General features: G+C 39.2%; 2 protein-coding genes across 2 annotated transcripts; one reads left to right on the top strand and one right to left on the bottom strand.

The window, feature by feature from the left end:
• Window positions 1–5949: 5949 nt before the first annotated feature.
• Window positions 5950–20856, bottom strand: NMI (N-myc and STAT interactor). The gene is made up of 9 exons (XM_028113051.2): window positions 20760–20856; window positions 16797–17037; window positions 14913–15002; window positions 13865–13960; window positions 11439–11601; window positions 8458–8564; window positions 8187–8373; window positions 7184–7290; window positions 5950–6419 (listed from the first exon to the last, which is right to left on the bottom strand). Exons 3-9 carry the CDS (start codon window positions 14994–14996, stop codon window positions 6216–6218), a joined length of 948 nt encoding a protein of 315 aa, XP_027968852.1. The 5' UTR covers window positions 14997–15002; window positions 16797–17037; window positions 20760–20856; the 3' UTR covers window positions 5950–6215.
• On the top strand, window positions 16533–17045 carry LOC114216464 (ribosomal protein eL22-like 1). The gene has a single exon (XM_028113052.2). It carries the CDS (start codon window positions 16555–16557, stop codon window positions 16921–16923), a length of 369 nt encoding a protein of 122 aa, XP_027968853.1. The 5' UTR covers window positions 16533–16554; the 3' UTR covers window positions 16924–17045.
• Window positions 20857–21850: the final 994 nt, after the last annotated feature.

Here is a 21850-nt window from a genome sequence, read left to right as displayed (position 1 = left end):
TAATTTGTGACACCAAAAAAAAAAAAAAATAAAACCCATTATTGGATATTTCACCTGTATCTTGTTAATTGTTTAATTTCATAAGATGTGGCATATATTGTGAAGATTTCTAAAAATAGCATGAGAAGAAAATAATTTTTAAAGGGGTAGTTCTCAATGCTGAAAGGGAACAATGAAATAGTCCTTATTGTACTTACAATAAAAGTACTGAGGGGTGCCTGGGTGACTCAGTCATTAAGCGTCCGCCTTCGGCTCGGGTCATGATCCCAGAGTCCTGGGATTGAGGCCCGCATCAGGCTCTCTGCTCAGCGGGAAGCCTGCTTCTCCCTCTCCCACTCCCCCTGCTTGTGTTCCTTCTCTCACTGTCTCTCTCTCTGTCAAGTGAATAAATAAAATCTTAAAAAAAAAAAGTACACACTGATGCCTACCTTTCAGGAAAGCAACTGTAGCCATACGTATCAAGATCCTTAAAAAGAATTTGTATTCTTCACCCTATCAACCTAGTAATTATCACCTTGAAATAAGATTAAACTTGCAGAAAAAGATTTGTATTCCAGGATATAAACGGTTTATGTACATCATAGCACTTATAAATGTGAAAAATTGGAAACAATCTTGATGTCCTACAATAGAGAAATAATAACCCTAGAAATAGGTTATATTCACAAAATGGAATGTGATACATGATTGGGGAAAAAAATTGGAAAGGAGGACTTAAAAATGTTACCACTATCTGGGTGTGGATTTTTTTAAAAAGATTTTATTTATTTATTTGACAGAGAGAGCACAAGTAGGCAGAGTGGTAGATCGAGGGAGAGGGAGAAGCAGGCTTCCCCTGAGCAGAGAGCCCGATTCAGGACTCGATCCCAGGACTCTGGGATCATGATATGACCTGAAGGAAGACGCTTAACTGACTGAGCCACCCAGGTGCCCCTGGGTGTGGATTTTTGATGATTATTATCTTCATTATAGTTTGTGTATCTTTCAAGAATGAGCATCTTTTTTTTCAATACCAACCAGATATCATTAATGCTATTCATTGTATAGTTTTGGCTTCCTGCCTTCCAAACATGTGGTAGGATTGAACATCCAAGCTCCTTTATGGTTGGGTGGGGCCACATACTTAGTTCTGGTTGAGTTGTGAATGAAAAGGGCATTTCTGGGCCAAGAATTTAATTGCTATTTCAAGACACTTCAAAGCTCTTTTCCTCTGGCATGATATCCAGCAATAAAGTTCATGGTTGCTGGGGCGTTTGGGTGGTGCAGTCAGTTAAGCTTCTGACTCTAGATTTCCACTCAGGTGGATCTCATGGTCTTGAGATGGAGTGCTGCATCAGGCTCTTGCTGAGTGGGGAGTCTACTTGGGATTCTCTCTCCCTCTGCCCCTCCCACTCGTGCTGCCTCTCTCTCTCTGAAATAAATAAATCTTCAAAAAAAAAAAAAAGTGGGGCGCCTGGGTGGCTCAGTCGTTAAGCATCTGCCTTCGGCTCAGGTCATGATCCCAGGATTCTGGGATCGAGCTCCGCGTCGGGCTCCCTGCTCTGCGGGAAGCCTGCTTCTCCCTCTCCCACTCCCCCTGCTTGTGTTCCCTCTCTCGCTGTGTCTCTCTCTGTCAAATAAATAAATAAAATCTTTAAAAAAAAAAGTTTGTGGTTGCTGTTAGTCTGGGTCCCTCTGAGTGTCTACCCCGAGCATTCTTTTTGTTGACCCATCATGGACATGTAGCATGACCAAGGAGTAAAATTTTGTTGTTTTGGTCTCCGAAATTGAGATAATTTGCCACACCGGCATCATATAATCTATCCTGATTGATACAGAACTGGTATTCTGGAGCATTGCTATAGTCAAAAGAAAAAAAAAAAAAGACAATCCCCAACACAATCTAAAATACATGGCTTTGGTTTAGGGGCAGGTCATTAGAAAATAATTATCAGAGATTAGAAGGATGGTGATCCATATTATCTAGTGAAAAAACATTTGGTAAAACTGTCACATGTGATAGCTTGGAAGGCAGATAATGTACCTAATTAGCTTGTAGCTTTTTTAAAAAAGGGTGTGAAAAACAAAATTAGTAGCATATGTCTGTTACTGTTGAGTGCATCTGACAAAGTAATATAAAAAACGAATGAGCTTAGAAAAGAATCGGCCAGTTGGAAAGCCAAAATGAAAGGGAATAGAGAAATACAGAAATATGGGAATTTATAGGATGGAAGAAACAATACTTCTCATTCTCAAATGACAAAACCTTTGAGTAACAAAGGCTGATTAGAACTCTGCTTTATTGAAAGGATCAAATCAATAATCAAATCAAGCTTTGGATCTCTGAACAGATTAAGGTCCCTCAGAACAACAACAACAACAAAAACCAATAATTCAAAACAGAATCCAATAAACCCTTTCAGTTAGACAAACTGGCTCAGGGAAAAGAAAATAAAAGTGGTCTGATAGACTAAAGTACCTACAGTTAAGAGAGGGAGAGAAGAATAGGACCAAGAAAGCAGAGAATTATAACAACTCTAAAAAGGGAGTCTAGAAAAAACTGTCGATCTGGCTATTAGCACATGTAAACTGACCAAAATAAAATAGATTAGAAGCCTATTAAGTTTTTGAAGTGTAACAGCTAACTAGCTACCAGCCAGAGTAAAGAGACTGTGATGGTTCAAAACTTTAAAAATTTTGGTACCAAACATTGATCATAGATAGTGTGCTGAATGAATAAGGTTTGCAGCCTCCAAAAAGATATATTCTAGATATGGAAAAGGAGAATAATAAAAAAAGAAGAATGCCCAGGAGCTATACAGACAATGAGCAAGAGAAGAATTTCCAGAGTGGAATCATGGCTTACCCAAAATTCCACACTCGGGGTGTATGAAGCGTGTATCTACTCAGCGAGATTTCAGAATGATTTTGGCCCAGACTACATGTCCCCCATTCATCCCCTTTTCCAAATTCGAGAGTTTATTGCAGTTCTCTTGTTCCAGTTCCACTACTATCTACCATGGGGTGGGGTCTCTGGATAAAGGGGAGTAACATTCAGACTTGATATAGAAACTACCACATACCACCTAGAGTTCACGCACTTTGAGTTGGATACCACGACTTAACGGAACTTTTGGTTTTTCCACCCTAGGGTGTGGGTGAATGTGTGTTTCGTGTATGAAGAAGAGCGATCCAAATATTGAAGATCATAGTACAGGAAAGACTACATTCATTAATATTCTGGCTCAACTGTATCTGGTTCTCCTCATTTTTACAAGACCGAATTTTCCAATCCCTTTTTGTTTCAATGAGGTCAGATGACTATTTCTGGCCAATGAGATGTGAGACAAAAGACATCATTACTTCTAAATTACAGCATTTAATTCCTGGTGCAAGACTCTGCAGACTTCGTTTTTCTACACCTCCATGTTTCTGGAAGTGTGTCTCAAGATGGGGTCTTAAGTGATTAGGACAAAAAGACTCCCCTCCCAACCTGTGTTGGACATTCAACATGAATGAGAATTAAACTTTTGTTTTTTTAGGCCCCTGAGATTCAGGAGGTTGTCATTACAGCATAGCCTAGGCTATCTTGACTGATAAGTCCACAAAAGGCAAGAGGGACTTGTGATTCTACAAATTCATCTTTCCTGACTTATAGGCTGACTGTCTAGGCTTTCGAACTTAATATGCAATAGTCAACACAGTATCTTCTGGTAAATTTTCAAAGGCAACTTTGCTCCTACAAAATCTCTAAAACTCTAGAAATAAGCAGGGTAGCCAGTGCTTGATTTCTGAGACCTTGCCAGATCACACAAGGGCGGAATGGTGAAAGGAGCCCGAGGGAAAAGTCTCACTTTCTACAATAAGTAGTATTTATATAAAAAAACAACCATTGTATATATTTAGAATTGAATGAGATAAACTATTTTATGGCCTGAAGAAGGCCCCCAAAGGAAACAAAAGTGACTATTTCAAACCTTGTCCTAAATGTTAGGAAAAAAATTCTTCCTGATTGGCAGTCTGCCACCGACTAAGAAATGATACCTTCTGTGTCAGTGAAGCCGTACCAATCAAAATTAATTAGGTTCTTTAAATTTTTCTTAATATTTTGAGGGGCTTGAAATAATCTTGCCATTCCCAAAGAACAACTGACATATGATGTTTTTCCTAAAACAGTGAAAATGTAGAGTTATTATACATTGCCCAGTTTTTAGGCACCATCTCTCATTCTAAAGAGAAATGTGAATGCAATGAGTACTTCTAACGGTAGCATAAAAACTTTAAAATCTAAAAATAAATAATCAGAAGCGAGCCAATTTTTTTTTTTAACTTTCCCTTTACTTTAGATGGCAGGCAGCATGGGGTAGGTTTAGGTTTAGAATCTTTTCTAAAGCATTTCATTTCTGCTAGCATTTTAATATGAATTTACTTCTGCTGTTGACTCTTTATGGAACACACTGTATAGGCTAAAAGCTGTTCCAACGTTCCTTTTTTTTTAAGATTTTATTTATTTATTTGACAGAGAGAGAGAGACAGCGAGAGAGGGAACACAAGCAGGGGGAGTGGGAGAGGGAGAAGCAGGCCTCCCGCAGAGGGGGGAGCCCGATGCGGGACTTGATCCCACAACCCTGGGATCATGACCTGACCCAAAGGCAGACGCTTAACGACTGAGCCACCCAGGCGCCCCTGTTCCAACATTCTTTACCAAAGAGAATTTTACCTCCTCTGAACAGGAACCTCACCTCTCACTGTTTAGTTTCTACAACTTAAAACCAGTGGGATGCTAATGAACTGGGCGTCTCTCAAACTAAAATGTAAGCCCATACAGGGGAGTGTCAACGTCTAGTGCGTTGGGGTCCCTGGGTAAGGGTCGCGAAATCACCGGGACACAGGGGTTGCAGAGCAAAGGCAGCACTTGCAACTGCATGCTGTCGTTTATTTTCCACATAGCTATATACTTGTAGCAATCAGGTAAGCATAACAATATGTACTTTCACACATAATGGGATTAAACTAACATCCTTGAAGAAAGATACATTAAAGAATTCTCTCAGCCACCCTTCCTCTGGAGACAGCATGTTGTTGTCCTAAGGAGGGACGCCTCTAATCTAGGCAAGAGCCACTTCTTGCAGATCCAGGCATTCAGAACTTGCAACATGAGATAAGGGGAAGAGAACATTTTCTCCTCCTTGCTCAGGTTTGCCTGGCTTTCCTAACTCTCACTGCAGTCCTTGAATGACCCTGGCTCGCAAGGGGCCTGCAAGCCTATGCCATCTCAGGGGAGCTCCTCTGTTTTCATCCTCAGGGGTTCCTCAGCATCTAGCCTGATGAGTGATGAGCCACTAGCTTTGCATTTACCTTTATTCCAAGGATGTCATTCTGTTAAACATTCTTTCCATCTTAAGTGTAAAAGAGAAAATTATGGTCTTTACAAGTTCTATTTGGAGAAGATGTTTTGGAAAGAATCGGGACACTTGGCACTCTGGGCGAAGAAAATTTCAAGTAAAAAGACCACACTCAGCTCTGAAAAATACCTCTGGGGCTGTGGAGGAAAATGCTATATAATGGGAAAGTGGGAAATGCTTGCTCTTGAAGTCCCTCGAAAGTCAAGTCTACAGAAATCACAAACAGCTGAATGTAACATTTCTTTTGGGAAATGTCAGGAGTCAAGTCTGCATATTGGTGGACTTGGGGCCAAAAGAGAATTGGCCCACATGCTCATGACCAAAGGAGCCAACACAGCAGGGGGACAATTGCATCACTTATGGCTGATTTCAATGGACATGGCACCAAGCCACATAATTTATGAACAAATAAAACTGTTTTTAATGCAGTGCACTTACTGCATTTATAAGCATGCAGCAGAGTTTGAAACAAAGAACAATTCAAAAACAAGGAAATGTATTTTGTATCTAAGAATAAGTGGCCACTAAAGAATTAAAGTCTTCATTCTTTTTTTTTTTAAAGATTTTATTTATTTATTTGAGAGAAAGAATGAGAGAGAGAGAGAGAGAGCACATGCGAGGGGGGAGGGTCAGAGGGAGAAGCAGACTCCCCGCTGAGCAGGGAGCCCGATGCGGGACTCGATCCCGGGACTCCAGGATCATGACCCGAGCCGAAGGCAGTCGCTTAACCAACTGAGCCACCCAGGCGCCCTGAAGTCTTCATTCTTTAAAGGAAAAGGGATATTCATTTTTGTCAAACTGACAGTGATTTGGGCTCAGAAGCTCTAATATTCAGACCATTCCATTCCTCTCTTCTTCAAAGTACGTGATGTAAGGTTGACCTAGAGAACATTTGACCACTTCCACCTCTCCACCTCCGTTCGTCTTCCGTTGAAAGTGAATGTTAACTAAATCCTGTAAAAGTTCTTCATCCATCATCTGAAGATCTTCCATTCCAGTCAGAAGCACCGTCCTCTCCGATATTCCCGAAAATACCTAAAAAGGAAAATTAAAAAGATAAATAGAAAGTTTTCTAAGAGCTTTGAATTACAAAACTTTAGACTTATAAAGCTCTGCTTCATATCTTGGACCTTATCTTAGAAGACACCAGGAGCCTCAGCAAGATGTTTCACACAAGAGAAAATCCGAGTCAGATCTGAATTTCAGAAAGATAACTCTGGTGGCATTATGATGAATAGCGGAAAGACAGGCATCTCTATGGACAGAAAGACCAGTGAGACAGGTAGCCAGAGGGGCCAGTGACAAGACTGAGTGACCAGATGAATGTGGGAGGTGAAGCAAAATGAAGAATTCAGCATGAGTTGTAGCTTTCAGGATGGTGAACTAGGTAGATGGGGGTGCCACTTAACACCTAGGTAGGAACAGAAAAAAGGAATAGGTCTGGGGTCAAGATAATGAGTTCAGAGAAAATGAGCGGGAAGAATTGTTTTTAATGCCCAAGGATAGTAGACACACAAGAGAAATGTAGCTATGTCTCCACATATAAAAATATCATACCATTACCTGAGTAGTTTCAGGTTTTACAAAGTATGTAAGAAATTAAATAAGGTACAGTTTTGCATTAAAGTATTTTTTTAAAAGACAAACTTATTTTGCACCAAGCAGATATGAAGAAACTATTTTTTGAGATTGCTCACTAATAAGATTCAACAGGAACAGACTCACAACTTTTTCTTTATTTTTTTGTGGGGTGGGTTGAGCTGTAAGTTCCCAAAATGAAGGAAAAGAGATGACTTTACCTGAAAATTTTTCAAGTGTGTTTCTGTGTATGGAGAAACAGTAACTCTATAGCAGTTTTGATTTATATAAAGCGGATAGTCTTTCTTTTTCAAAATCTTGTCAGCAACTAGAAGTAAATTTTTTAAAAATTATTTTCTTTTTTATATCATAGACATTTTCAACCAAAGTTAAAACTTTCTTCAAACAGAACATCACAGTAAACAGTGAACTGAGTGTTTTTAAAAATTCTACAATCCACTTCACAGTACATAATTTTGAAAAATACAAGACCCAACAATAATGAGGTTTAATAGATCCTTCTGTCTTGAACTATCCACTACAATCAGTGCAGACAGCTGTGATGTCCTCAGATCTATCTTGAGCTACACAAAATGCAAAATAACCGTCTGCAAAAAGTAACCTGCCCCCCATCATCCTAACAAGACTGCGAGTTTCCCAGTTGCTAAAGAAGTATAACTGAAAATTATGATTAGAATACTATACCTATAGGGACACCTGGGTGGTTTAATCAGTTAAGTGTCTGCCTTCAGCTCAGGTCATGATCCCAGGGTCCTGGGATCAAGCCCCGCATCAGGCTCCCTGCTCCGCGGGAAGCCTGCTTCTCCCTCTCCCACTCCCCCTGCTTGTGTTCCCTCTCTCCCTGTGTTTCTCTCTGTCAAATAAATAAAAGCTTTAATAAATAAATAAATAAATAAATAAATAAATAAATAAATCTTTAAAAGAAAAAGGGCGCCTGAGTGGCTCAGACGTTGAGTGTCTGCCTTCGGCCCAGGTTATGATCCCAGGGTCCTGGGAAGGAGCCCCGCGTCAGGCTCCCTGCTCATGGGAAGCCTGCTTCTCCCTCTCCTGCCCACCCCCCCCCCCCGCTTGTGCACTCTCTTGCTCTCTCTCTCTCTGTCAAATAAATAAATAAAAATCTACAAAAAAAGAAAAAAAGAAAAGAAATGGCAGAACATAATTTAAATGGTGAAGTATTTTTTAACTCCCTAAATGGGCAAATACCTCCAGTTTCCACAAATGTGATCATGGCACTCCGTGACTGCTTATCATACTGCACGCATTGCACTTCCCCGCCTCCATTTATGGACTTAGAAAAGCTCAGTTCTAGCTTGTCTCTCATCTGATCTTCCGGCAATCCGTCAGGAATGTCAGTAACATTGATCTTCACTGTAGAGTATTCTTCATGAACCTGGGAAATCATTTCATATTCAACAATAGGGGTGAGAAAAGTGACACCTAACAGAATTCTAAAAAGCTATAATCAGCATGTTACCTGGAATCTGACTCCTGAATTTAATGGAACGGGCTTGGCCAAAACCTCCACATCTACATCCTTTATCTTCACATAATGCGTCCCCATCCTGATGATGTTTTGGGCAACTGAAAAACAATTTGGGAGTATTAATTGCCAATATTTTGATAAATGTTTTCACTTTGGGTTTAAGAACAAATTATCCTAAATATTTTAAATTTTCTTTAATAAAGGATCTAATTTTTAAAAATTTCCTAGGACTTCCAAGTGTTATTGGTCTTGCCACCAAAGTGGCAAATAAATACATTAATGTCAAAAATGTCAAAATACATCAGCAAAAATTACCAAGTAGCCAAAAGGTACAAACTTCCAGTTATAAGATACGTAAGTACCAGGATTGTAATGTACAACATCCTGTGTGATATACAGGAAAGTTGTTAAGAGGTGTAGGATCCTAAGCATTCTCATTACAGCAAAAAAAAAGCTTTTCCTTTTTTTTTTTCCTTTTTTTTGAATCTATGGGAGTTCTGTTTATTGTACCCATGTGAGAAGATGGATGTTGGCTCTACCTGCTGTGGTCACTGTTGCACAATATACGTAATCAAACCATCATGCCATACACCTTAAACTTAGTGACATTCGTCAATTATTTCTCAGTAAAACTGGAAAAAAACTATAATGTAGAAAGTCTCATCAAGTTCTAGATTCATCTCTTAAGAGATAAGCCTGGTGATCCTTCAGAAATTCATATATTACTTCAGCACAGCCACACACCCTTTAGAATTCCCCTGTTAACAGAATGATGAGAGAATTCCCTTAGTATATTAATTGAAGCACAGCCAGAAACTTCTTCCATGTTGAGTAAGTAGGAAAAAGTTGTGTGGGTCAGTGGCATTCTGACAATCTTATTTATCATTTGTCACTTCTCTTTAATGTTATAAACACCAAAGAAATAAATATTCATTTTTGTCTTTCCTAAGAATGATATAGTAAAGACCACATAGGTTTGAATATCAAAGTGTGAGTCTTTTTTTTTTTTTGCTGTATTTAATGAGGAATTCTACTTTTGCTAAAATGCTTTTGAGATCACTTTATTAGAAAGATGATAGCCTATGCCAATCACAAAACTACCAAATCTAATTTATTTGTGCAAATGGGAGAGGCTCAGTAATGTCATTATGCCAAAAATCATTAAAACTCCAGATAGCAATTATATTTCAGTTTAAAATGCATGTGGGTGTGCATTTATTTTTAATTGTGTGACATGAGAGGTTATAACACTTCAGTTGTTAATACAGAGCCGCTTGCTCTAATTTGTCATAAAGATAAGAGATGCCCACTCTGGTCGTATAAATCTCACATGTTTATGACAACCAGACAGCACACACATCACAGCTGAAGGCCGAGAGAAACAGTCTAAAAGGCAGGGCGTTGTCATGTGGGAATTCACACTCATTGTACCATGATATGACTCGATAACTTGAATTTCAACTTTTTTTTTTGTTAATGACAACAGGCAACAATAACAGAAAATGTCAATTAAGTAATACTTAGATGATGCCCTTTCCCTCCCACAGCCCCCACCCAAACCTCCAACATCTGGTGATCTGACGCAGCTGAGGACCGCTTGCGTTTCAACTTTTGTGACTCTATCAAAAGCCAACTCCTGTTTAATTGTGTATAAGCCCAAAGTTGTCCCAGGAGAGCAAGCCCTCAGAGCCATGCCCAGAATGGAAGCAGCGATGCAGCTGTTTCTGAAGACAACCCTGGTCCCAGCATTCCCGGGTAATTCCTGTGCAGGATCCCTGCCTCCCAAACCCTCGCTTCTGTCTTTTGGCTATATCCCCATTACCATTGCCAACTGCCAACACAGGGCTCTTGGCCTCCTCCTCTACCCTCAGCTCAAGGGTAGACCCAGGGTGGACCCATGGTGAACCAACAGTATGTGCATATACTGACCTGCTAGAATGCCTTTCTTTTTAATATTTATTTTCAGGCTATAGTGACAGACCAGGTATAAGGAGATAGAAGTTATAATCCTAGATTCTCAGAATCTGAGCACCAGAAGGGCTTAAGACCATCTGGTCCCACCCCATAACTAGACATATATAAGACTGAAGACCTGGAAGAGTGGTCTGCTCCAAGGACTGTTGGTCCAGTACAAGGCACATGGGTGCTCATGGGTTTGGCTCTCGGTTTTGCAATTTTTAACTGTATGGACCTTGAGCAAGTTCTTTATCTTCTTCAAGTTTCAATTTCCTTATCTGGAAAATTCCTAATGAGTAGCAATAATGACAGCTAACATTTATTAAGTGTTTATTATGTGTCAGACACCATGCTAAGTATTATGTCAGCATTTCTCACTTAATACTCAACCCAAACCCAAGAGGTAGGGACTACCACAAAGCCTATCATAAAAATCTGAGATTTAGAAAGAACCCAACCCAAATCACACACCTAGAAATGGGCTAAGCTGACACTGAAGACCAGATTGTCCTAATGTGCCCCCAGCTCTGAACAGGGTCCTACACCATGTCAGACTTAGCAAACATCAGGTCCCATTCCCAAATGGGAATGGGCTCTTTCCAGTCACTGGTCACGTACCCTTAGGTAAATAACTTAAACACCCGAGAATCTGTTTTCTTAGTAATAAGACGTAAACCACAATTCTCCTATCATATTGCTTTCACAGAGTCATGTGAGTATAAAATGAGATGTCTGAGAGAACTGTCTGAGAACTGTGTAGAGCTCTACTAGCTTAAGAGATTATTACTAGTATCATTTGGAGGTAGCAGGTGGAGTAGAAAGAAGAAAGATGCTGAGACATTTTTGTCTCAGTTTTCTCATCATAAAATGGGGATAATCCAGGGTGTCACTATGAGATGAGATGAAATGATAGACATAAAAATTGGAAAGCAATAGCCAAATATCTAAGAAAGCTCTTTGAAAGTTTCAGTGCTTTCCAAAAGTAACATGGTCAAATTTTTGAACATTATTCATACCTTCTTCTTTTTCAAAAGTGATAAGAGCTTGTCCTTTCTGTAGCTCATAAGGAACTTGCGAGCTCACTTGAAATGAACAGGAGATATTTAAAAACTGGCTGTCATTCTCAGGATTCTCTAAAGATGTGAATTTCACCTTTGTTTCAGGAATATCCTCTTTAATCTAATTTAAACAGAAATGTTTGATTAAAATCAAGACAAGAAATAACTTAAGCCCTTCTTGTGATAATGTGATTTGATCATCCAGTAATTCATTCTCCACTGATTTCAGAATCCCTCCGAATACCGAGTATGGTCTTATTTAATATCTTTAGTAATTACTTCTTCCTAGGTAAGTACTCAGTAATCTAATCAGATGCTGATCCTTTAATATTATTTCCCAGATGAAACTGTAAATATATAATCTCTCACTTTTTCTAATCAATGTTTAAACTAGCCAATATTGTATGGTGCTCGATTCTAAAGCCTACATCACTCCTACAGATATGTACCTTTTAAACAATTGTACCAAAAATAGGCTATCTTACAAGGGAATCATTAGACAGTACATTTACTCTCACTACAAAGCAGTATAAATTAGAGTTGAGTATATACCATGTTTATTCTGATAGCAAGCCCAGATAATTTTATCCAAAAAGAAAAACTCCTGAATCATATCATTTAACAATCATCAAATTTAAATTCCCCCTTCCCAACACCTGCCCATCAACTTTTTAACCATCATCAAACTTAGGTTTATAAAAATGTAAGGGACACTATCAACAAAATTCATAATCTGAAGGATAAAGTTACTGGTTATACTTATCTGTTTAAAATCATTGGGATTAACAAGCATATACGACTGTACATAAATACACAGATGAATCTGTTGTTTGCATTTCTATTTCCCATAATCATTTTACATGCTGAAAGAAAATGTTTGTGTTATCACAAAGGGGTTAGAAATATTCAATGAGTTATCGGACCTAATCTCACATTTGTTCTATTATCTTCACACATAACCTCCGTAGAATTTCTGATTACCATAAGTCCAATTTCAAAACAATTGGCAGTGTCTGAGAAAAGGCAGAGTGTTTCCCAATAATGTGGAAATACCCAACATAATGCTGAAAAGTCGAGAGCTTTTGGATGAGAGTGCCTGATTCTGGTCTTGGGCACACTTGGCCAGGAGCAGCTCACCTATGCTCTCTAGACCACAGTTTCAGTCCTCTGTAAATTGGGTCAGCTGAGCTGGCTGGGTTCCCAAGGCCTTTTGAGTTGTAGGACTAAGTGATTCCTCTCCAGTCTGAGAAGTAACCAGAACTGTAACAGAGTGTTCGCTAAGTCCCATCAACGTGGGGAACTCCACTTCCTGATATTCAATATCCTACCCCCCATTTCGGAAACAAAAAGTGACAATGTTTTAAGCACTTAAATTGTTTAAAGACAGAGTTTTTTTTAACAATATGAGTTGTTATGAAGAATAAAGGGGTGAAAGTTATATCTAACTCAAATACAGGAGAATTTAGGAGAGAACTTAAATGGTGTAGATATATATCCAATTGTTTTAAACTGTGAAATTCATTTAAATTACTTGGATGAGAAGAGAAATAAAGGAACTTAGTGAGAAGACCAAGAATTTGATCCAAAAATGACTGACAATGACCATCATTTTTTTTTGTTTTTGCATTAACATACACACATAAAAAATAAAAATATAGGGGCGCCTGGATGGCTCAGTCATTAAGCATCTGCCTTCAGCTCAGATCACGATCCCAGAGTCCTGGGATTGAGCCCCGCATCAGGCTCCCTGCTCTGCGGAAGCCTGCTTTTCCCTCTCTCACTCCTCTTGCTTGTGTTTCTTCTCTCACTTTGTCTCTCTCTGTCAAATAAATAAATAAAATCTTAAAAAATAAAAAAAAATAAGTATACATAAATTTAAAAACTGTATTATCAGAGATGTACAGCCAGATGAAACTTTACAAAGTGATCACACACATGTGACCAGAACCCTGATCAATAAACAGAACATGACCAACACCCCAGATGCCTCCTTGAGCTCCCTTCCAGTTTCTACCTGCCTCCAAGGGTAACCAGGATGCTAACTTCTAACACCCTACTTTTGTGCTTTATTTAAATGCAAGCATATGGTGTGCCCTCTTTTATCTTTTTTGGCTCAACGCTGTATCTATGAAATTCATCCATGTGGCTGCATATAGTTGTAGTCTGTTCATTCCCATTGCTGTGTAGTATTCCATTGTGTGAATACACCCCAAATTAATAATTCATTCTACTATGGAGGGACAGTTGAGTTGTTGGGGCTATTACAAACAATGGTGCCATCAATGACCACAATGTTTTAAAAGTGAATTTTGTGTAACTAAATTGATTTTTCTGAAAAATGGTGTCATTTAAAAATGTGATACATAAAATAATTAAGGAGGTACCTGGGAGTTTATGGTGGCTTCTTGTAACTCAGTTTCAAGCCTTTGGATCTCCTCCTTTAACTGAATATTTTCCTTTGCAATTTCATCAATTAATCTCTAAAAAAAATCAAACACCAAAAAATTCAACAGCCTCTGACCTCATTTTTCTAAACGAACTGAAGAAGCTAAATTTCTATCACCCTAATAAAGGCAAAGAAAGACATCATCACCTGTTGATTCTCCTACCTCTGATATATTTTATTATCTCCTTTATACAAGCAGGGAAACTACCTTTCACACTAAACCAGAATCACAGAAATTTTTGTAGTAGAGCAAGGATTGAGAGCCAGACCTCAATCTTATCAACTCCTTTCCTGGTTATTTGTGACAACAATATGACTTTTACGTTGCACTGTAGGGGAGCCTGGGTACACAGTCACTGGAGCATCTGACTCTTGGTTTCAGCTCAGGTCATGGTCTCAAGGTCATGAGATTGAGCTCTGTGTTGGACTCTGCGCTCAGTGTGGAGTCAGCTTGGGACTCTCTTTCTCTCCCTCCCTCTGCCCCTACCACCGCCCCCCCCAGCTCATGCTTGCATGCGCTCTCTCTCTCTAAAATAAATAAATATATCTTTAAAAAATAAACAAATAAATTGCACCTAATTGTGGAATATGTTACTTGGGGGCAATCAAAAAATGTTTTTGTTGTGAGTCCCACAGTACAGCTGCCTTGACACGCCAGGCATATGGCCCTGGGTAAGTGGCTTAAGCTACTTGAGCCTCCATCCCCTCTTGGGTCTGATCAGATAATTGCTAACTAAGCTCTTAATTTCTGGGTGTAAATCAAAGAAGGACAGAGGGAAGGAAAAAACAGCTAATGTTGAAGCCTTGTAAAAGAAAGAATAGAAATATGATTATTTTTGTAAGGCTTGAATAATGGAGAAAAAATTTTTGAAAACCTTAAAATCTTCCCAAATTCAAAGTAATGTTGGGCAAAAACATACAAAACATGCCTCACTGTAAAACTAATAGATATAAATTAATTTTTAATAGGACCCAGTAATTTTTACCTCTCTTTGTTCATCTTTCATAAATCCTTCATCTGACCAAGGCTCCTTAAGAACTTGCTTTTTGTTATCTTCATCAGCTGCCATGATTACCTAATTATTACAAAAAGTAAATATTTTTAAAACTAGTACATATACGCAAATTCAAGAAAAAAGAAAAAATTTTACCCTTTTACAGAAAAAGAAATATCTCTTCTTTGCTGTATCTTTTTTCCTATCATCAAAGTCTTTATTATCATGTGGCTTATATTTGAACAGAGTCTATATTTCAAATAACTTTCACACCTATAAATATATAAAAGGGTTCTAAAGATCGTTTGCTTTTCAACACAATAATAGAAAATGATAGGTATTAACATTCCTTTGAGGTTCACATCTTAATCATACTATGGTGCCCCATTTTAAAAGATTACTATTTTGGTCTTTTCAAAGGTTTTAATTTAAACACCCAATTCTCCCTATTGTATTTCCCAAATGTAAATGCAGTAAAAAGGCCCCCCCAAACTCCTCTACATGTACAGTAGTTCTTTTCAAATTTTTTTAAGTAGGCTCCACACCCAGCATGGAGCCCAGTGCGGGGCTCAAACCCACGAGCCTGAGATCAAGATCCAGGCCGAAATCAAGTCAGATGCTTAACCAACTGAGCCACCCAGGAGTCCCTACATGTACCCAGTTCTTATCTGGAGTTTTCACAAATCCTCCCTAGTCCATACACCTGAATAAGAAAAAAATTACATCTTTACTTATAATAATCTCTGATTGAAACTTAGCATTCTCTTCAAATATGAATATAGGCAACAAGCCACATAGCGTTTGCAAAAGTTCCCAATACGGCACAAATATTTTCATAAAATGTTTTAACTATTGCAGATATCCTGAAATACTTTTTGTCTAAAACCTTCCTTCAAAATTATGGTAGTTACTGGGGCGCCTGGGTGGCTCAGTCGTTAAGCATCTGCCTTTAGCTCAGGTCATGATCCCAGGGTCCTGGGATGGAGCCCCATGTTATCAGGCTCTCTGCTCAGCAGGAAACCTGCTTCTCCCTCTCTCACTTCCCCTGCTTGTGTTCCCTCTCTCGCTGTGTCTCTGTCAAATAAATAAAATATTTTTAAAAAAATTATGGTAGTTATTAAACTCACTACTAGGTCTTATACTGTAATATATTGATATATATTACTACATCAAAAATTTGTTTTTTTAATATTCTGATAATCATATTTCAATATAATTGGTTTCCTTTGTAATTCTACATATTTTTTTTTTAAAGATTGTTATTTATTTCACAGAGAGAGACACAGCGAGAAAGGAAACACAAGCAGGGGGAGTGGGAGAGGGAGAAGCAGGCTCCCATGGAGCAGGGAGCCCGACGCGGGGCTCGATCCCAGGACCCTGAGATCATGACCTGAGCTGAAGGCAGACGCTTAACGACTGAGCCACCCACGCGCCCCTGTAATTCCACATATTTTATTTTATACATTGAAAAACTTTTTTTTTTTTAAAGGCCCATGAGCTTTATCAGACTGGGGAGGAATCCAGGGCACAAAAAAAGTAAAGAACATTTGCCTGCATATGAATTTACTGAGATGGAGAGGTCCCAGATCAAAAATGAGACAAGGGCTCTTTGATCGCCCGACCGCCTTTCAAAATGGCGCCGCAGAAAGACAAGAAGCCTAAGAAGTCAACCTGGAAATTTAATTTGGACCTTACCCATCCAGTAGAAGATGGAATTTTTGATTCGGGAAATTTTGAACAGTTTCTACGGGAGAAGGTTAAAGTCAATGGAAAAACTGGAAATCTGGGGAATGTTGTTCACATTGAACGCTTCAAGAATAAAATCACAGTTGTTTCTGAGAAACAGTTCTCTAAAAGGTATTTGAAATATCTTACCAAGAAATACCTTAAGAAGAACAATCTTCGTGATTGGCTTCGTGTGGTTGCGTCTGACAAGGAGACTTATGAACTTCGTTATTTCCAGATTACTCAAGATGAAGATGGATCTGAGTCTGAAGACTAGACGAAGCTGCCCCTTACAGGGTTTTGCTTGTTAATAAAACAAGTGAAGCATGGGAAAGAAAGAAACATCTAGAAATGGACTTTTAGTTTATTGGTAAATAAAAAGCATTGTACTCTGAAAAAAAAAAATGAGACAAGGAATATCATAACTGCTTTTATTGCTTTAGAAGCACATTAATACCCAGTTTGTGATATAATCCTCTAAAATTTCAAGTAGGTAAATTCTCACTATTCCTGTAGAAGAAACAGGAAAAATATTTATTCCTCCTTAAAAAAAAAAAAATAGAAGACTGGCAAAAAATTAGTGTGAACACAAGCAGTGTCCAAAAACAGAGGGGATCATATAGCATATGATCTTGGTTTCTAATCTATCTTCCAATAAAAGGAACCAGGATTCCCTGGAGCAATGGCTGATTCTACCCATGGGCCAGGAAATATACAAGATAAGCCTGGAGCTTCCAGCGGCCAAAGGTACATGAAGGGGATTTTCAAGTAAGTAAATATACAGAGGATAAAAGAAGCCAGGTTTTTCATTGCCAGGTAAGTTAATTATAAATATAGAAAGACAGAAAACTAGAATGAATGCTATGGGTTGGAACTGGAACTATCGGTATAAGCTCATGATTTCCAATAGAATGAGAGAAAGATACAGAGATATAAATATATATATGTGTGTGTGCTCACATATATACCTACGTATATCTATCTGTATATATATTCCCTAGCTCTGCCTGCTCAGAGGGCCTAGCAGCAGTGAGCACACCTAACACCCAGAATTTGGTTTCTAATACTGCTTTCCCTTACAAGGAGCCAAGGCTTTTCAGAGAAATGGTTGATTCCAGGACTGGGACAAGAAAAATACAAAATAAGCACCTTATAGTGCCAGAAAGCAAGAAAATGCTCAGTGAATGAGGGCATGTTAAAAAAAAAAAAAAGAAAAGAAAAAAAACACAGAATCCAGCCTGAGGAGGTTCTCACTAGCCAAGTCTAAGAATAAATTAAGCATAAAAAAATAATGACACTAATGATTAAATCCACTGAGGAAAATAAAAAACTATGAGTCCATACTGACATACATACATACATACACAAATTGAAATTTTGGTGAGAAAAGGACCACATAGTTAGTTTCAAAATACTTCCCCATAAAATACTTATTAATTTCAAAGCGGGAAAAGTAGCTTTACATTGAAGAAGCCAGGCAGACACCACCATAATAAAATAATCAAAGTAAATAATGAGATAAGTCAAAATCATCTGCCATCTGATAGAGTGCACTTAGAACACAGCTCGACTTCTATGATATTCCTAAAATACATAATCTGAATCTCAGCATGAGGAAACATTAGACAAACTGGCCTGTTCTCTTCAAAAGTGTTAAGTTCATGAAAGCCAAGGAAAGGCTGAGAAACTCTTCCAGACAGGAGACTAAAGGGACATCACAACTAAACGCAACGCATGACTCTGAATTAGGTCCTTTTGCTATATAGGATATCATTGGCATAACTGTCAAAATGTTGAATTGGATCCAAGGATTACATGGCAGTAATGTATCAATATAATTTCCTGATTTTGATTACTGAATTTTAGTTATGTAGAGAATACCTTTTTTCTAGGAAATATATATTCAAGAATTCCAGGGTAATGGGTCTTGAAGTTAGAATCTTATTCTCAAATAATTCAGGAAAAACAGAAACTGTTTTTATTGTACTTGCAACTTTTCTGTAAGTTTGAGATGGTTTCAAAATACATCAGTAGCTCCCTATTGCACCAACTGCAGAGTCCTTACGACACCCAACAGTCATCCAAGGTCTTACACAATCTAACCAAAACTTACTTTCTAGTCTTATTTAGACAACTTCTAGACTAAGTACCCTAACCACACTAAACACTCAAAGGGTCCCTCTTCTCCCTTCTGGTCCCTTAATACGTCACATCCTTCCTCTGCTCCCAACCTTAATGAAATTCTACGGTTCTTCAAGGTCTACTCCAAGTTTCCCCCAAGTTTTTAAAGCCTTTTCTGATTCCCCTACAGGACATTACTTCTCCCTCTTTTAGCTCTTTTGGAGAGCTTTAATTATTTGTGTACCCGTGTCATTTTCCATGACTAGATGGTCATGACGTTGAGGCTAAGAACCATGCCCACTCCTCCTTGCATCCATTCAGAGAATATAAGCACACACACTGAAAACAATATTTACAGAATTGCGTGGTATCTTGACTAGTACTTGTTTTGTTCAGGACATCCCATGCATATGAAGTTTTGTTATTACATTTCCAGAAAGCAGAAATGGCAACATTTTTTATTTTTTTTAAATCAATATTCTTAAAAGCTTGTAATGAAGACTCTCAATATATTTAACTCATATAAATGGTCTACTACATAATATTCCCAGAACTTTTTTTTGGTATATTTAGGGTCTGGATACTTTCTTTCTTCGCATGAGTGGGATGTACAGTAATAGGTTACCTTTCATGCCATTATATGGTAGGCAAAATAATGACCCTCTCAAACATACCCACTCTTAATCCCCAGAATCTATGAATATGTCAGATTACAATCAAGGTTGTAGATTGAATTAAAGCTGACTTTAATATGAAAATCATCCTGAATTATCCATAGGGCCAATATTATCATGAGGGCCCTTAAAAGTAAAAGAGGAAAGCAAAAGAGCAGAGTCAGAGTGAGGTGTGACAACAGAATAAAGATCAGAGAGATGCAGTGTTGCTGCCTTTTTAGATGGAGGAAGGGCAGCACTAAGCAGAGGAAGGTGGGCAACATACAGAAGCTGGGGGAAAAAAAAAAACAACAGAAAATAGATTCACCCCAGTAGCCTCCAGAAAGGAAGGCAACCCTGTAGACAACTTGATTTTAGGCCAGTGGGATCCAGGTTGGACTTCTAACCTACAGACTGTTAAGATAATTTGTGGTTTGTTGTTGTTGTTGTTTTTAAGATTTTATTTATTTATCAGAGACAGAGCACAAGCAGGGGGAATGATAGGCAGAGGGAGAAGCAGGCTCCCCGCTGAGCAAGGAGCTGAGTATGGGACTTGCTCCCAGGACCCCAGGATCACAACCCCAGCCAAAGGCAGATGTCCAACCGACTGAGCCACCCAGGCTTCCCTAACTTTGTGGTTTCTAAACCACTAAGTCGGTGGTCATTGTTATCACCACCACCCACCTGTCACCTATTTTCCTATTATACTCATATCCCTTCGTGCCAGGTCTGACGGAATGAAATCTTTCCATGTGCATGCCTGGCAGCAAAATAAAGGAAACGAAGGGCTGGAAGAAAGGAGGGGGTGATTAATACAATGGTGATACACATATATAGTTTAAAAAAAAAAGTATACATGTTCTATAGACAGAAAAACATCGTGTTCTCCTTTAGATGTCTCTTTTGAGAAAATCCCTGCATATTCCGAAAAGTAAGGCACAGCTGCCAAACCTTGCACCTGCCAAGGAGAGTAAATCTCCTTAAGCAATCAAGTTTCCCTAAGAACTATCTTGGGAGACACTACGGAAACAGTGGGGAAACACAAACCATTTTACATTTCAATTTCCGAAATTAAGCAAACCACTCTAAGAAGACGAGGTCAAGGGCGGCGGCTGAGGGGTGGGGAAAGGAGCGCGGGAGGGATGGGGTAGGGGGGCCCGATTGACCCAGCCCGCCTCACCCCCACCCCGGCTGCCGCGTCCCGTAGCGACCCGCTAGCTCCCCGCGCGGCGCGTCCTGCCTTGCAGTGGGCAGCCCCGCGGAACACGCCTCCCTCCCCACCCGGGCTTCTCTTGGAGCAGGGATGGCAGCCGGGAAACCCGGCAGGGCGCCCACTCACCCGCCTCGCCGGTGAAAGGCAGCGCGGCGAGCCCAGCGCGCCCGCCCTTCCGGGAAAGCGGGTTGGGCGGCGCGCCGAGCGAGCGCCCGCCCGACTGGCCAGGAGCCCCGCGGGCTGGGCGGGCCGCCCGGGTCCCCGAGGCCGGCGCGGCCTGGTTCCCGAGAGGGCTCATCACTCCGATCAACAGCTGGGTTCCTAAAACAAAAAAAGAAGAGGGAGAAAAGGAAGGGAAGGAAAAGAAAGCTCTGCTCAAATGGGGATTTTCTTTAAAACTAACCACTGTTTGGAATACCAAATATGGTGTTTCCAATGAATAATTACTAACGAGTTACAAGTATTTTCAGTTTCGATTTTTAAAACACGGTTCTTTTGATGTAGAAGTTAAACATTGGGTAACAAAGCCGGGAGGGGTTTGGGCGAAATAGGTGAAGGATTAAACAGGTACAAACTTCCAGTTATAAATTAGTAACAGAGATAAAATGTACAGCATAGGGAATACAGTAAATATTGTAATAACTCTGTATGGTGACAGATGGTAACTAGGCTTATCATGGGGGTCATTTCCCGATATAAAAATATCAAATCACTATGACTACACCTAAAACTAATAGGATATAGTAAGTCAACTATACTTAAATTAAAAACTAAAAGTGCTTCTTTGTTTTGAGAGAGTCTGTCCAAAAAGTACTCCTGAAGTTTGCATAAGCACTAATTTCAGGACATGTTTTTTTTAAAAAAATCACTCTTTTTATCTGTATATTACTGGACATACTGTTGAAAAAATGGATAGAAACCAAATAAGGGGGCGCCTGGGTGGCTCAGTCGTTAAGCGTCCGCCTTCAGATCAGGTCATGATCCCCGTGTCCTGGGATTGAGCCTGGCATGGGCTCCCTGCTCCGCGGGAAGCCTGCTTCTCCCTCTCCCACTCCCCCTGCTTATGTTCCCTCTCTCGCTGTGTCCCTCTCTGTCAAATAAATAAAAATCTTAAAAAAAAAAAAAAACAAATAAGGTCAAAGTGGAAGTCTCTCTTCAAGATAGTAACTCTCACTGTAATTTATTGGTCATTATAACCCCAATCTACAAATATTTAC

Source organism: Eumetopias jubatus, unplaced genomic scaffold (assembly GCF_037043125.1).
Source record: "Eumetopias jubatus isolate StellerSeaLion01/CBP00866 unplaced genomic scaffold, mEumJub1_p1.0 scaffold_3, whole genome shotgun sequence".
NCBI classification, from domain to species: Eukaryota; Metazoa; Chordata; class Mammalia; order Carnivora; family Otariidae; genus Eumetopias; species Eumetopias jubatus.
Note: the sequence above shows the minus strand (reverse complement) of the source record. Positions and strands in the feature narration are given on the sequence as shown.